The 16,368-nt window shown below is 45.5% G+C and overlaps 1 protein-coding gene and 1 long non-coding RNA gene across 2 annotated transcripts in view; one reads left to right on the top strand and one right to left on the bottom strand.

The window, feature by feature from the left end:
• Window positions 1–16,368, bottom strand: part of Abca4 (ATP binding cassette subfamily A member 4) — a 126,457-nt gene that overhangs the window by 2,423 nt on the left and 107,666 nt on the right. Inside the window, exons 41-49 of the mRNA XM_038311073.1 lie at window positions 15,072–15,192; window positions 14,647–14,709; window positions 13,897–14,003; window positions 11,776–11,917; window positions 7,318–7,452; window positions 6,148–6,251; window positions 5,977–6,069; window positions 3,631–3,880; window positions 1,099–1,185 (exon numbers count right to left, since the gene is read on the bottom strand). Of these exons, the coding sequence (XP_038167001.1) occupies window positions 1,099–1,185; window positions 3,631–3,880; window positions 5,977–6,069; window positions 6,148–6,251; window positions 7,318–7,452; window positions 11,776–11,917; window positions 13,897–14,003; window positions 14,647–14,709; window positions 15,072–15,192 (1,102 nt within the window). The remainder of the gene's footprint in view (window positions 1–1,098; window positions 1,186–3,630; window positions 3,881–5,976; window positions 6,070–6,147; window positions 6,252–7,317; window positions 7,453–11,775; window positions 11,918–13,896; window positions 14,004–14,646; window positions 14,710–15,071; window positions 15,193–16,368) is intronic.
• Window positions 1,183–5,470, top strand: LOC119800794. The gene is made up of 2 exons (XR_005283090.1): window positions 1,183–1,586; window positions 4,654–5,470. It is a non-coding gene; the product is annotated as an uncharacterized LOC119800794 (long non-coding RNA).

Below are 16,368 nucleotides of genomic sequence, written 5' to 3'. Positions count from 1 at the left end.
CAACCTTGCCAAGTAGCCATGGGGTGGAGAAGTCTTCATTCCAAGTAAGGCCTGGGAAAGACATGCCCTGCTTGCTCGTCAGCTGTGTTTGACTTTTATTGCAATCAAGAGATTTTTGGGAGGAATGAGAAGTCTATGGAAAAAAAGGCTTTTCACATGTTTTTTGTTTGTTTGGTTTGGGTTTTTTTTATTTTGTTATAAATACTTTGAGTTGGTTTGATTTGCTATTTAGTGATCCAGACAGAATGGCGGAGTCCTTGTCCTTGTAAAGTCTCATGCTGAAGCCATCTGGCTGCTGGCATTGAGCCCACTTCTTTCTCTAGATTTCTGTCCTCCTGGGAAACCAGGAGGGGTGGGTGTACTCCTGACGCAGGCGCTGTGCTAGGGCAGGACTGGAAGTCCACCCCAGGCATATCTTGGTCCAGAACTTGCAGTTTCTATCATTTCTTCCTTCACTATCTTGATACTTCCATGAAGAACCCTCCCCAAACTGGTCCAAGCAGACTCTAACCAGACATCTCTACCACTGAACAAGAGTGCCAGCTAGTCCCCATCTTTTTAAGATCAAACGTGTGACCAGGAAGTATTGTCAAGATCCCAACGATGAAGATATTTCAGTACTCTCTCTTTCCCTGTTTATTCCTAAAACTTGAAGTTTGGAGATTTTTGTTTGTTATGCTGCTAGCAAGAACGTTCAGGAAAGTTCCTTTCAAAATAACCATTGGGCCTGTGAGGTGACATCACTGGGTGAAGGCATGCACCTCAAGCCTGACAACCTGAGCTGGACACAGACACATGCTCACTCATGAATAAATGCCTTTAAAATGTGATTCACCCACACTGTCCAAACGGTTTTCAGATTACAGAAGGGAGCCACTCTGCTCAGCCTAGAGCTGCTCTTGGTGGAGAGCGGCTGGGATCAAGCCAGGAGGGTGGCAGGTACGATAGGGACGGTGGAGATATGACTTGGGTACTTTCTGCAGAGCCTCATCTGAACCTCGGAGCCCTCAAGCCCAGTGGTTCAGCGAGGCCCCTGCGCTGAGGCCCCTGCCCTGAGGCCCTGCCTAAGCAGTGACTAGGAAAGGGCGCGGGACATACCTTGGCTTGCCAGCTGGCTCCAGCAGCTCGAGGGTGCAGAGGGAGGTCATAGGTCTCAGTATGCTGTTTAGCAAAGTTCACAAATACCTGCAGGCAAGAGAAGAGAACATGGATGTTTCCAGAAAGATGGGACTCTATATCGTCTTTTTGCTTTGCTCCGTTTCCCACAGTTGATGGGCAGCCTTGCAGGTAGAGAGTTTGTTTCCTTTTCTAGCTTGCCGCAAGCCCACACAGCAGTGCCCTGGACCAGGCTTAGACTCCTGAGCCAAGGGAGTTCTTGCTGGAGGATTCCAAGGCCCGTGGATGTGAGAAATTGGGATAACTATGCAGCTGGCAGAGTCCGGGATCTCTAAAAACAGAAAGCAAGCAAAGGCACCCGCTTTCTGCTGTGTTCTTTGTTCCACACGCAGTGTGGCCACAGTTCCTGCGGAAGGAGTCCACTGTGGCTGTCACCTGCCTAAGGGTGGCGAGAAAGGGCAGATAAGCTGGTGAGTGATCTTGTCTAGAGGTAGACGCTCACCTAATTCCACTGCTTTACCAAATGGTCTTTAAGGGTGTTTATGAAAAACAAGAAATTGAAATAATAAAAAAAGGAAATTAACCCCCAACAAATCAGGAAAAACTCAAAAGTTCACTGATGAATGAATGGGTAGATGAGTAAAATATGGGAATAATTGGATATTATTCAGTCTTAAAAGGGAAGGCAATTCTGACACATGATATAGTGTGTGACTGAGACTTTGGGGAAACTAGCCTTTGGGGACACTAGGTTAGTAACAAGATGACAAGCGCCGTTTGGTTACACTTAAATGAAGTGTCATAGGAAGCAGAAGGACCCAAACGACACCACCAGTAGACATGCTGGTGCAGATGGTGGGGGAGCTCCAGAGACTTGGCCCTGCCCAAAGAACGCAGACAGCTAAGGACTGCTCAGGTCATTTATAGATTTAGGGAATGTGTGTGTATCTATATCTATCTATCTATCTATCTATCTATCTATCTATCTATCTATCTATCTATCATCTATAGTTGGTTTTTTAAACTCTTTTGGGGGGGGCGCCACCCAGTTCCCAGATAATCACATGAAGGCATATTCTTACTTATGAATGCCTGGCCTCAGCTTGGCTTATTTCTAGCCATTCTGTCTACTTTTTGCCTCTGGGATTTTATCTTTCTCTATTTCTGGATACCATTCTTTAGTTCTTACTCCATGGCTTGCTATGTAGCTGGGTGGCTGGCCCCTCCAGCCTTCTTCTCCTCCTTGATCTTTTCAAGCATCTTTTTCACTCCTTGATCTTTTCTCTTTCCAGCTTTCTCTTCTTATTTATTCTCTCTGCCTGCCAGTCCCACCTATCCTTTCTTCTGATTAGATATTGGTCATTCCTCTCTTTATTAGACCAATCAGGTGTTTTAGGAAGGCAAAGAAACACAGCTTTACAGAGTTAAACAAATGCAACATAAAAGAGTACAACATGTCTTTGCATCGTTAAACAAATGTTCCATAGCAAGAACAAATGTAACACGCCTTAAAATAATATTCTACAACAATCATCTATCTATCCACCTATTGATTGATCAATAGGTGGATAGATGGATATCAACAATTTTATAGAAAGAAAGTAGAAGGCGCCAGACATGGTGGTACAAGGCTGTCACCCCAGCATTTGGAGGCACACGGTCCTGGGTTACATATAACAAGACCCTCAAAATAAACTGAGATGGCACTTGCCAGGCACTGCCAGGGGAGAGAAGAGTGGAAATGTCGAGCTTGGTAGAAAGCATTTCAGGGACACACTATGGGAAGAGTAGAGACGGTTTATGGAGACGGCTCGGCCATTAAAATATTCAAAATGCTCATTGTGCAAGTGTGAAGACCAGAGTTCAGATCCTCAGCACCCACATAAATGCCTGGTATGTGTGGTCCACCACAGTTCCAGCCTTGGAAGGTGGACACAGGAGATCCCCGGAGCACACTGGCTTGCAAGAGTAGCCAGATTATTGGAAAGCTCTGGGTTTGATTGAGAGATCCTGCCTTGAAGAATAGGAAGGAAGAGCAATCAAGGAAGATTCTGACATCAGCCTCAGGCCTCCACATATATATTCACACATGTTCGTGTGTACCTGCATACATGCAAATACACACACAAATATCACATTCATACCAATAAATAAACACCTACGTAAAGAATAAATATAAAGACAATTAAATATGTCCATTTTGTTCTTTGTAAATTATACATGAAATAGTTGATTTGGAAAGAAGGAAAAAAATCAGCCACTACCATTCATTCACCAGCAAGCATAAAATAACTTGTAAGAAAAGAACGAAGTAAAAATTGTGAAGTTTGTGGATGACAAGAATATTGTTAGAAAATAATTTTCTGAGATGCCAGATTTGACTCTAAGGGACAGAGACCAACAGTGTGTTAGAAATGAAGATGCCCTGTCTGTCCCATGTCACCCATTACACATGTCAGGTGTTGAATGCACCGCGTACAACCTCCTGCCACTCGGTACCCTGGGTGGACTTGCCTGGTCCAGCGTGGTCTGAGTGACGGAGTACTCCTCAATGAGGAGGCTGTCCTTGTGCGACAGGAGCAGCTGGAAGATCCTGGCCAGGGAGGAGGAGGAGACCTGGAACTGGAGCACGCTGTGGTGTCTCTCCCTCTGCACGCTGCCTGGGAAATTGCCCTGGAAGAACTGCTCAACCGGATTCAAATCGGGAAGCAAGCCGTCCTTTGGGGATTTAATTTTCATTGTGACAATGTAGCCGTCTCCAAACCTGGCAGGTGCACACAGTGTATAGTACTGTCAGAGCTAAGACAGTCCCCCAAGGAGTACTCTCATCGGGCATAACAGGGATTCAATGCCCACGGCCTTGACTTTGCACGCATATTTAAAACTAGGAGCGAAAAAAATGTTTGGCATGTTTCTGGAGGTCTAAATATCCATGTGGCAAAGTTGGATAGACATATTTGCTCAAGTTCAAGGTGGTTCTAGCCCCCTAGAACCTAGCCCTCCTTCCCCATAAAAGGACATGGCTGGAGCACTCATATGTGGGGAAGACTGAATGACTTTTATAAGACTTGCCAGGGAGAGGCAATTGCTTAGGAAGGCTCTACACCCTAAAGAAAGTTCCTGAAGGAAGTGGAGCATTGTTGTGGCTTGGCTATATCTCCTGAGGACTTGTGTATTAAAGGCTTGGTCCTCAATGCAGCACTAAATAAAGGTGGGACCTTAGGGGTGATGTGATCAGGAGGGGCTCTCGCTCCATCCATGGATGATTTCATTAGAGGTGGGGCCTAGTTGGAGGAACCAGATCATGGGGACCTGTGGTTGAAAAAGGTTCTCTCTTCCTCCGCCTCACCCCCACTGGAATCTACTGAGGTACACCGGATCTCTGGCACATATTACCACGACCACCACGATAGTCTGCCCCAGGTCCACAGCCATGGAGCTGGCCAGCCTTTGCTCCTTGGTGTGGGTTGTTTTCTGGTATCTTGTTACAGTGATACACACTAGGTGAACAGTGCTACTTCTCCCTTCTCCTCCTAGGTCTGCTGGTCACCCTATGTGGGTCAAGATGGTCCACCAGAAAGAGTATGCGTCCTAGGCTGGTGACTGTGATGACCTCCGTGGGGGATACATCGTGTCACTTCAAGTTACTGTCAGACTTCCTCTATGAACCAGGGCTGTGTCTGCAAAAGATGCTATTTGCCTTCCAGTTCCAGGAAATCAGCCATCTCTCCACATTGGGAGCACCCTCCCTGTTGTCTCCACTATCATGAGGAGATTGAGGAATGAGAGGGAAAGTGTGTGGGGGGGTGTCCTTTAGCATTTGGGCATGGGGCATTGGTGACAGGGGTCTGGTTACCTCACAGGATGATATCCTCATAGTTATTTATGTAGTCACCACACGGCGGCTACTGAAGAAGTCAGGGCCAAGTGCCCATTTGCCAAATGTACCTTACATATTAGTTCATCCCACTTGCAACATGCTTCCATGAACTCCCCAAGATTGGGATCTCAGATAAGCTAGGTTCTCTGTCCTTTTCACTGGCTGGCTTCATAGCTTATATCCCAGGCTCTTAATAAGCATGTGAAATACCCGAGTGAGAACTATAAATCTGCTTTCCCAGGCATATCAGGATTCAAGGAAAAATAGCAATGTTAGAATAATCTCATTTTAATGAATTCTTAGCTTTATCCCACGAGCTATACATAACAAGGAATTATCTTTAACCATCTGTAAGCTTATGGATACAAGATCTTCTTGCTCAAGATTACTTGTATTAGTTTGCCATACAACAACATATGGTCATTTGTTTTTAAAAACCAGATACAATATTCTAGAAAAGAAAATTGGTTCTCATGCTGTTTGGTCTCTTGTTTGTTTGTTTGTTTGTTTGTTTGTTTTTGAGACAAGGTTTCTCTGTGTAGCCCTGGCTGTCCTGGAACTCACTGTAGATTAGGCTGACCTTGAACTCACAGAGATCCACCTGCCTCTGCCTAAGCTGTTTGGTCTCTTAATCACCTCTGCATTGGTTGTGGGCTCTCATAAAATAGGTCGTGGGTCCTGGATTTGTAGGGAAATGTGGGTTGAGACTAAATCAGTGACAGTGGCCTTCCTGCTTTCCAGCTAGGCTCTGCCGCAGTAAATGCCCCAGTAAGGACTCTCCCGTCCAGAGATTCCTATGAATTAGGAGTCCAGTCAAGAACATCCCATCAGCTTTCTCCGTCTGCCTAGAGAGTCTGGCCCAGCCATCATTGGCCAATGCCTGTCGGATGAAGAGGCAATTGTACCAAATGTTCGTGATGAACTGAAGGCCTGGTTGAACCCACAGAGTATAGTGAAAGACATGCCCCCCATTTGCTTACTTGTACTTGAGGTGTTGAATGGTGCCCAGACACTGAAAGGTGCCCTTCACCATGATGGCCAGCCGCGTGCACAGAGCTTCACATTCTTCCATGCTGTCGAGCAGGAGAGAGGAAGTGAGAACGAAGGTAGGGGATGCTCCCACTCCCTCCACCTCCCTGGGGATCTCTTGCCTGTGGGAGGTGAGAACCACAGCTCTCCCTTCTCTGATTATGCTGACAATGGTATTCCACAGCATGCGGCGTGCCTGGGGATCCATCCCTGTTGTGGGCTCATCCTGGAGAGTAGGAGGGAAAACAGAAAGATATGGACTCAAAGCTGGTCTTTCTCCATTGCTGCATCCTTCCTGGGCTAACAAACGTGTACAGTCACTTCCCAGCAAGAAGGAAAGACAGAGCAGTGAGCTGTAGGACAGAAAGGCAGGATAGAAATTGGAGAGTACAGAAACACAGTGTACACCTATAGATCTATGTCAGCTGTGAATAAATTATAGTTAAGACCACAGGAGTAGGGCTGGAGAGATGGCTCAGTGGTTAAGAGCACTGCCTGCTCTTCCAAAGGTCCTGAGTTCAATTCCCAGCAACCACATGGTGGCTCACAACCATCTGCAATGAGGTCTGGTGCCCTCTTCTGGCCTGCAGGCGTACACACAGACAGAATATTGTATCCATAATAAATAAATAAATATTTAAAAAAAAAAGACCACAGGAAATAGGATGATGATGATGATGATGATGATAGTGAAGGAGAAGGAAGAGGAAGAGGAAGAGGAGCAGGAGGAGCAGGAGGAGGGAAGGTAGGAAGGGAAGGAAGGGAGAGAGAGAGAGAGAGAGAGAGAGAGAGAGAGAGAGAGAGAGAGAGAGAGAGAGAGAGAGAGAATGAGAATAGTAGAATTAGAAGGGGTCAGGGGAGGGAGGTAGCCCGGGTAACTATTCCAGTTCCCTCTATGTCCTGTGTCCTCTTAAAACTCAGACTGCATGGACTCAGGGACTCAAGTCGGCTCATAATTCATGCAAGGGTCACCAGAGCCCCTGACTCAGGTCAATGCTCCTGTACCCACACAGACCTTCTCACCCTGATTTCTAACCAGATATCAACACTCCCTGGAGCTGACAGAGCTTTCCCATTCTTAGCTGCTGACCGTCAAGAGCCTTCCTGGCCACTGAAGGCCAGACTGTGCTGTGACCAAACACTGGGCTAACTTGCTCCAAGTAATTAGTAATATGTGAGCAAGTCAAACCAAAGCTAACTGTTATCTTTTCTAAAGCCGCAAGCCCTGAGCCAACTTTTCCAACCCAGAACGTGCGGCAATGGTTCAACTCTTCAGGGTAGGATACCCTCACCAGCAGCAGCAGGGGCGGGCAGCCGATGAGTGCTATGGCCGTGGAGAGTTTCCGCTTATTGCCTCCACTGTAGGTGCCTACCAGGCGGTCGGCATAGAGAGACAAACCCAGGCTCTGGATACCCCAGTTGGCAACCTAGGAAAGGGAAAGAAATTTCAGGGGGTGGATGATGGACAAGCGGATGCCCCAGGTGTCAACACAGGGCAAAGCTGTGCTCTCAGAGCTCATCCTGCCAGCCCCAGATCTGTGGCAGCAGGGCCACCTGCTGGATGGTGTGCACGTATGTTTCAAGGCGAGGTCACTTGATCGAGTCTTGATCTTTGGTTTCACCAGTGTGGCTTCCTCCCTTCTGCAACCCCCCCGAGAAACAGCCTGTAGCCTTCCAAGGTCTGCATTTCTCACCAAGAGCTCTAAGGTCTCTTTGAGAATACAGTGTACCCCCAAGCCACTGGATCTAACCCCAAACAGTCCCATCTATAAGCTTCTTCTGCGTCTAACACCAGGGAAAGTGCTCTGAGGCAAGCTCACCCCGTAGGTCATTCTCTGGCTCACTTCCCTCCTCCAACGCTATACTTGGACATCACTTGCTGTGAGCTTTGGCCTGGGCTGGCCTCTCTACTGACAAGCACGAACCTCATCCCAACGATTGTCCCCTGCTTAATTTTCCTCTCAGCACTTGCTTCTCTCCAACTCAACTCACTGGACATTTTACTTAATCTGTTTCCTGTTCTTCTACAGGCGCCATTTTAAACTTGCTGTTTGGAAATATAGTTTCAAGCCCTCGGCCCCCACGCCACCCACAGTGTGTGTATGTGGAGTGGTTGTGCACATGTGCCTCGGCACACACGTGGCGCACAGTCGACGACCCCCAGCGCTGCTCCCCCGCTCCCTCCCACCTTGTTGAGACAGGGTCTCTTTGTTCACTGCTATGTATGCCAGGCTAGGTGGCCCGTGAGCTTTGAGGATTCTCCTGTCTCTCATCTTGCTGGTAGGAGCCCTGGGGTTGCAGACATGCTCCACCACATTGAACCTTACTGGGGGTTCAAACTCAGGTCCTCTCAATTGCGCAAGGGCTCTCTACCCATGTGGTCATCTTTATAGCCCTCACTGTGTCACGTTAGCCTCCTGTGAGCAGTAATATGTGATGTTAAAGACATATATAGTCCCTCCTTCTCACCTTTTTAAAAAATGAATATTATTTCCTTAGAATTTATCTTATTTTTTTTAATGATAAGATTCAGGTTGTACATTGTCCATCAGTAGTCTACATACATGAAGCTGGATCTAGGTATGATACTAGAGTATCATATCTGGGAGCATTCTACATGACATTAATTTTCACCATCCAATTAACATGTTGTTTAATTTAGTTTCTTTCCCCCCTTTTTATTGTTTTTATTGATTTATATCTTTTTTTCTCTGCTCCTCTCTCTTCCTTACCCCTCCCCTTTTCCCTCTCCCATGATCCTCACACTTCCAATTTACTCAGATCTTGTCTTCTTCCACTTCCCATGTAGCTTAGATCCAGGTATGTCTCTCTTAGGGTCCTCTTCATTGTCTAGGTTCTCTGGGATTGTGAATTGTAGACTGGTTTTTCTTTGATTTACGTCTAAAAGTCACTTATGATTGAGTACATATTATATTTGTCTTTCTGGGTCTGGGTTACTTCACTCAATATAATGTTTTCTAGATCTATTTATTTCCCTGCAAACTTTAAGATGTTATTTTTTTCTGCTGTGTAGTACTCCATTGTGTAAATATACCACATCTTCTTTATCCATTTTTTTGGTCAAGGGACATTTAGGTTGTTTTCAGGTTCTGGCTATGACAAATAATGCTGCTATGAACATAGCTGAGCACATGTCCTTGTGGTATGATTGAGCATTCTTTGGGTATATGCTCAAAAGTGGTATCTTGAGGAAAGTTGTTTCCTAATTTTCTGAGAAATCACCATACTGATATCCAAAGTGGCTGTACCAGCTTGCACTCCCACCAGCAATACAGGAGTGCTCCTTTACCCCACAACCTCTCCAGCATAAGTTGTTATCAGTGTTTTTCATCTTGGCCATTCTTACAGGTGTAAGATGGAATCTCAGAGTTGTTTTGATTTGCATTTCTCTAATGGCTAAGGATGTTGAGCATTTCCTTAAGTGTCTTTCAGCCACTTTAGATTCCTCTGTTGAGAGTTCTCTTGTTTAGGTCTGTACCCCATTTTATTTTTTGGATTTTTTTTTTGATATCAAGTTTCTTGAGTTCTTTGTATATTTTGGAGCCCAGATATCTATCTGATGTGGGGTTGGTGAAGATCTTTTTCCATTCTGTAGGCTGTCATTTTGTCTTGTTGACCATGTCCTTTGCTTTACAGAAGCTTCTCAATTTCAGGAGGTCCTGATTATTAACTGTTTCTCTCAGTGTCTGTGCTGCTGGGTTATATTTAGGAAGTGGTTCCCTGTGCCAATGTGTTCAAGTATACTTTCCACTTTCTCTCCTATGATGTTCAGTATGGTTGGCTTTATTAAATCCATTTGGACTTGAATTTTATGAATGGCAGTAGATATGGATCTAATTTCATTCTTCTACATGTTGGTATCCAATCATGCCAGCACCATTTGTTGAATATGCTTTCTTTTTTCCATTTTATGTTTTTTGCTTCTTTGTTAAAAATAAGGTCTCAGGGCTTGACTGTAAGCAGCACTTCCTGTCTTTTCTATTCATTTATCTATATAACAGTATGATCTTATAAATTCCCAGTTTTCTCTCAATGGTTTATAAATTATCATGGTAGCAAGTTAACCTTTAAATGGCACACTTTAATTGTATGTGACATATTCTTTTTTCAGTGCTGGGAATTGAGCCCAGGGCATTGTGGGTGCTAGGCAAGCATTCTACACTGAACCACATGCCCCAGCTCCATAGAGGTCACTAATTATTCAACGCTTAGATTGTCCTGTAGTTGGCCAGAGGAGGCATCCTCATGTCACTGCTTGTGAGATGCCTCATTATTTTGTTTAAAGACCTTCCTTACTTTCTAGTAACACAAGACAGTCCTGCCTTGGAATGAGTTGCTTATTTGGACAGTCATGGTTTCCTTTAACATGGAATAGTAGAAAGACCAAATCTGAGCATTAGGTGTGCTCGTTGCTATTAGGGTATTTTTGTGCCTTGATGCTCTCAGAGGACAGACAGACAGACAATATGTATGCCATATGTGAGCACACCTACATTATGTACAAACACGTACATACACATTTCAAGAGCACACAGTGATATTCTCCAGTTCCAATCTACACCTGAGTTCTTTCTTGCTTTCCCTTTTCCTAAAATTACAAGGCACTTCTTATATATAAGGAAGCTAGCTTCCAAAAACATCAACATATTTGTTTACTCAAGTCGATCACACACCTACCAGACCAAAATAAAAAGCAAATATATAAAAATAATAGATCAGATACTGAAGTACTTTGTCCACTCTGCCTTGCCAACACTAAGGATAAATACCTTATAATCTACATGATTATTTAAAACAGACTAATTTGTCCCCATTTATTGCTGTGGGACAAAGGTCTTGTATCCTGTCACTTGTATTATTTTAATAAAACACTGATTGGCCAGTGGCCAGTAGCCAGGAAGTATAGGCAGGGCGACCAGGCAGAAAGTAGAGGTGAGGTGACCAGAACAAGAGAATTCTGGGAAGAAGAAAGGTTCAGTCTGCAGTTGTCACCAGGTACAGAGGAAGCAAAATGAGAATGCCTTACTGATTAAGGGTACCAAGCCATGTGGCTAACATAGACAAGAATTATGGGCTAATTTAATATGTAAGAATTAGATAATAAGAAGCCTGAGCTAAGAGACCAACCGGTTTATAATTAATGTAGGCCTCTATGTGTTTCTTTGGGACTGAACTGCTGTGGGACCAGAAAAGACAGGAACCTCTGGCAACAATTTATATTCAATGTTAGGCTTTCTTTCTGTCCTTTGTTTTTTTTTTAAACAAAGATTTATTCATTTATTATGTGCACAGTGTTCAGCCGCCATGTATGCCTGCAGGCCAGAAGAGGGCGCCAGATCTCATTACAGATGTTTGTGAGTCACCATGTGGGTTGCTGGGAATTGAACTCAGGACCTCAGGAAGAGCAGTCAGTGCTCTTAACCTCTGAGCCATCTCTTCAGACCCTCCCTTCTTGTTCTTACCGATTCTGTCTTAGTTTTGAATCTGTAGAACATTGACACATCTACATGAGTCAAAGTTACATGAAGGAATAACCCTGGAGAAACATCATTTCCTTCCCGCTTGCTTTCACTCCTCTTTCCTTTTATTGCCAAACTCACTGCTGTCCGGTTTACCCTCTTCTGTCCTATTTGTAAAACTAAGCAGCCACATATCTGCGTCTTTATTTTCCTACTTTCTTTCATAAAAGTAGCCCACCTCCCATGTGGTCACAACAAACTGTTTTTCACCTTCTCAATTTCTTCTGCTGGCACACCCCGCAGCCTGGCATAGAGGTAAAGATGTTCTCGGCCTGTGAGTAGGTCATCAATTGCATCAAACTGAGGACAGTAGCCCATGTTTTGATGGACGTCAGACATGTTGGTTAAGATGCTGCAAGAAGAAAGAACAATTAGTGGGTGTCCTTCCTGGAGGAGGTGACCAGAGAGCAGGAGCCAGAGAGTCTTCTGCCATTGGGCCAAAACCTCCATCTTAAAAACACACATGGAATTCGGAAATCCAAGTGGGGATACTTTAGTTGGAAGCACGAACTTCATCAGGAGTCCTGAACCTTAAAACTAGTCAAATCCTCCTGAGTTTCCAGGTCTAAGACAAACGGCCACTCAGATGATTAGGTTGGATCATCTGGCTTGAGGCCTTAAAAACAAAGGTTAAGAAATGATCAATGGATCATCAATGGATTCTAATCCCTTTCAGATATCTAGGGAGTAGCTTGGAAAAGGTGGATACCTCCCAGTGGAAGTAAACTTCTTCCTCTGTGTTTACTGGCAGACAAAGAGAGATAATCAGATAACCACCGGAGCAGGAGGCCGGGCCAGCGGCAGAATAGGGCTCTCTCTTCCCCATCTAATGAATCCATTTAGATGCCCCACTAGAAATGTATTGACTTGAGCAACAACAACAAAACTCTACATAGATGATTTTGTCAAATCACCTTTGCCTAACCCTTATAGCTTAGGGCTTATTACTAAAGGATGGCTAGACTAGGGTGGGACATAGAGAGTCCATTGCAGTTCCTCACTGTGGCAAAGGTCACTCAAGGTATAGGTAGGTCAGTTGAAACCACACGGGGGAAACAAGGAAGCAACCTTGCCAAATTCACAGATGTTAATCTCACCCAAGCTGCAACCTTTAAACCATGGCTTTCTTTCTAACTTGCAGCTCAGTTTTACTTTAGGATATCAGGCCGTGTCTTACCTGTACCAAAACTGTTGTCACCTAATAACTTGCTATCACATCCCCCATCCCCCGCTGAACCTTCTCTCCAGAACTCCTGTTGTTACTTGCTCCTGTTGTTGTCACTGTGAAGTCACTTGCCTGGTGACAGCTAGCTGGGTGGAAGATGAGATACACTCAGCCATGACCTGGCTCTATCTTTGTAGTCTGTTTGCTTCAGATCCACCAGGCATGGCCATGGAAGGCTGGGACCCCAGATTCATCTTATCTGAGTTTCAGAGATGTGCTCAGGACTCTGGATGCCCATTGGGCTGTGTCGAGCACTACTTTTGGGTAAAGAAGGAGGGTCTTAGACAAGTCGATGTTGGGGAGCTGTCAGCAGTGTCTGTACCTGCTTACAAACCAGAGCAGAGTGCTGTGAACCCTCTCCCTGGGTGACAACATTGCTGTTCAGGAAAAGCCAGCAATGAGGAGGCCATTCATCCTCTTCCCTGCCCTGCCTCATAGAGGTCAAGTCTGTTTAAAACCACATTATTACAGAGGCCAACAGTGACTCTCCAGAAGCCAAGGCTGCAGGCCAGCTTTCTCCTTCCCAGCTTTCCTTGGTCTGATGAGAGCTAGAATGGGCACACAAACAGCCAATGCTGAGAAAGTCCTCTTGTGGTCCCTTGGATGAGGACCTCTATTCTGAAACTCAACCCAGAGACAGGATATATTATCCTGGGTGTTCTTAACCTGGGATTTAGAGACTGCAGTGGGATCACGGGTATACCCCAGGGCTCAGTAAATTCCTTGAAGCTTTATAAACTGTCAGGAGGGAGATAATGGGAGGCCACAGAATATCCTTACAGAAGAAGAGGACACAGGGCTGGCTCCTCGGTTGCTGAAAGCAGTCTATAGCCCAAAGAGATGAAGAAGCCTTGACTTGGTGATTCCCAGAACTTTCTAGGAATCCATGCTATGAACACTCTTCTAAATACAGTTTAGCTTGGTTTTCCAGTGTGCCTCTGTCTGGTGTATTTTTAAATCGCATTCTGTGGGAGATCTCCCTCCTGCATGGGTCTTTCTGGGCCTCAGAGTTGCCCTGGCATATGACTGAGAATGACTCTCCTTATGTTAGCACAAGGACATGACCCCTGGGGGACACCCTGCAACAGGAAGGACAGAGCACTCACCTCTTGCCTGCTATGGTAGCATCACCCGATGTCACTGTGGTGTCCCCAGTGAGCATCTTGAATGTGGTGGTTTTGCCTGCACCGTTCACTCCCAGGAGACCAAAGCACTAGGAGGAAACAGAGAACTGGTATTTCCCTAGGGACCAGGGAGGTCTTCACTGCCAGACCCCAGGCCAGTGTAAGATCTGGGATTCATGGGGCTGGAGAGATGGCTCAGAGGTTAAGAGCATTGCCTGCTCTTCCAAAGGTCCTGAGTTCAATTCTCAGCAACCACATGGTGGCTCACAACCATCTGTAAAGGGGTCTGGTGCCCTCTTCTGGCCTGCAGGCATACACACAGACAGAATATTGTTATATATAATAAAATAAATAAATAAAAAAGATCTGGGAGTCATTTTATACATAGACTGCTGTTATTGAGATTAATAGCTATGTATGGCTACCAACACAAAACACACCTAATCCTGACTTGATGTAACACTGGCTTTGAAGACTTAGAGTAAGAACAACAAAGAAAAATGAAAAACTGTCTCAGTAAGGTTTTATGTGAATTCCACATTGAAATAATACTTTAGATATATTGGGCAAAATAAAAACAGTAATTTGAATCTGTTTTTCCTCCCTGCATCTACTAGAAAGTTTGGCTTTCATTAGATTCCTTCTGTCCGGCTCTGCTCAGAGGGAGAAGATTCATGGTTAGGGGATGGTTTTTCTCAAGAGTTATTTCATGGTAGTCTGTGTGTTACCCACCTCTCCAGGACGGACTCCGACACACAGCCTGTCTACCGCTGGACTGGAAGAGCCGGAATAAACCTGTAAGATTCCAAGAAACTGGGTTGAAGACCCAGAGAGGGGTGGAGCAGGCAGTGGAGCCTGAGTTGAAGGCAGCAAAGAGAGCTTTGGGAGAGAGCCACCAACATTAGGAGGTTACACATTAACACGGCAGCAGACACAGCGGTGCACACGCAGAACAGAGAGCAGATGCTGACACTCAGTTGGAGTAGCTCATCTGGGCCCTGTGGTACCCAAGATGAACAGCAGGGGCAGTCCCATGGGAAATGGCTGCTCCCAGAAGGCAAGTGACAATACAGAGGTGGCACACCTGATGCTCTGTGCCACGTGTGGGCTCAGCTCGCACCACCAAGATGACAGTATTGCCCACTTGGGCCCCTCACCTTGGTTAGTTCATTTAGCCATAAAATGTCGGTTTTATTTCCCCCACTAGTGATTCTTTGTCTTTCTTCAGCCACATCATCATCTTCATCAAAAATGGGCTCTCTAGCCGGCTCAGCAACCCTAGAGGAAGGGATGTGGTCAAGATGGGGCTTGGTATGCAGTGACTGCCACACGGTCCCTTCCACCCAACTGCCATCCCATTCCCCCACTGTTACTCCCCTGGCGTCTTTCCTTTAAGTCCTGACGGGAGGGAGACTAGGCAAGAGGTCAAGGGCTTCTGCTCGAATCAGCCCTGCATTGTAGCCCTGTCTCTTAATGCACGGCCTCGTGCTTGCCGACGGACCTCTCTGAGCCTTGCCTTCCTCAACCACATGAGGGGGAAAGAGGAAGGTCATCTCGGGGATGTGCGAAGATGAACTCTGGATGCTGTCTGGTACAGAGTGAAGGCTCGGGATCTGGGAGCTAGTGTGATACTGTGTTATAGCTAGTGCTAAAATCTTTCCACTCTGGCAGGTGGAACGTCGGTGGGTTATTATCTTCCAGCCTTTCCTATCAACGTCACAACAGCTTTGTCATCATATTAACACATGTCCCAAATCTTTCTTGGTTCGTTGGACGCTCTAGGTTCCAAGTCTAAATTCTCCAAGCTTCTATGTGGACACGGAGGTAGGATAACTTTCTTTCACCTCTTCCTAGGCCTCTGGCTGCCCTCACCCGGCACAAGGTCCCAAGGTTACACCTGCACGGTGTTCTAGACAGCAAGGGAGTCCCTTCTCATAGCTCAAAACCCTGCTTCCTCGTATTTTAGATAGTCCATAATTATTCTTATTTACAGTGCTAGCACTCAGTTTAAGATAGGTATATGGTAACTATACATAAGGTTAATAACTAAAATGAAAAAAAAATGTATTTCTAAAAGTTTGAAGCTAAGACTTGCCTCAAGTTCTAACAGGCCTACTTTAAACCTTCTCTCCTGTAGCAGAACAAGCTGGGCCTTAAGAATGAAGAAAAAGGTCAATGAGGAATGCAGTTTCTGAGAACCATGCTGATACAAAGGCCAGGGTTGGAACTTGTGACCAGATGGCACCTTGGGGTGCAGTAAGACACACCACCAGGTGCCAGGCGGTGGTGCCGCACACTTTTAATCCCAGTGCTTGGGAGGCAGAAGCTGGCAGATCACAGTGAGTTTAAGGCCAGCCTGGTCTACAGAGTGAGTTCCAGGACAGCCAGGACTGTTTCACAGAGAAAAACCAAAACCAACCAAACAAACAAAAACAAAAACAAAACAAGAACATA

Source organism: Arvicola amphibius, chromosome 14 (assembly GCF_903992535.2).
Source record: "Arvicola amphibius chromosome 14, mArvAmp1.2, whole genome shotgun sequence".
Taxonomy (NCBI): domain Eukaryota; kingdom Metazoa; phylum Chordata; class Mammalia; order Rodentia; family Cricetidae; genus Arvicola; species Arvicola amphibius.
Note: the sequence above shows the minus strand (reverse complement) of the source record. Positions and strands in the feature narration are given on the sequence as shown.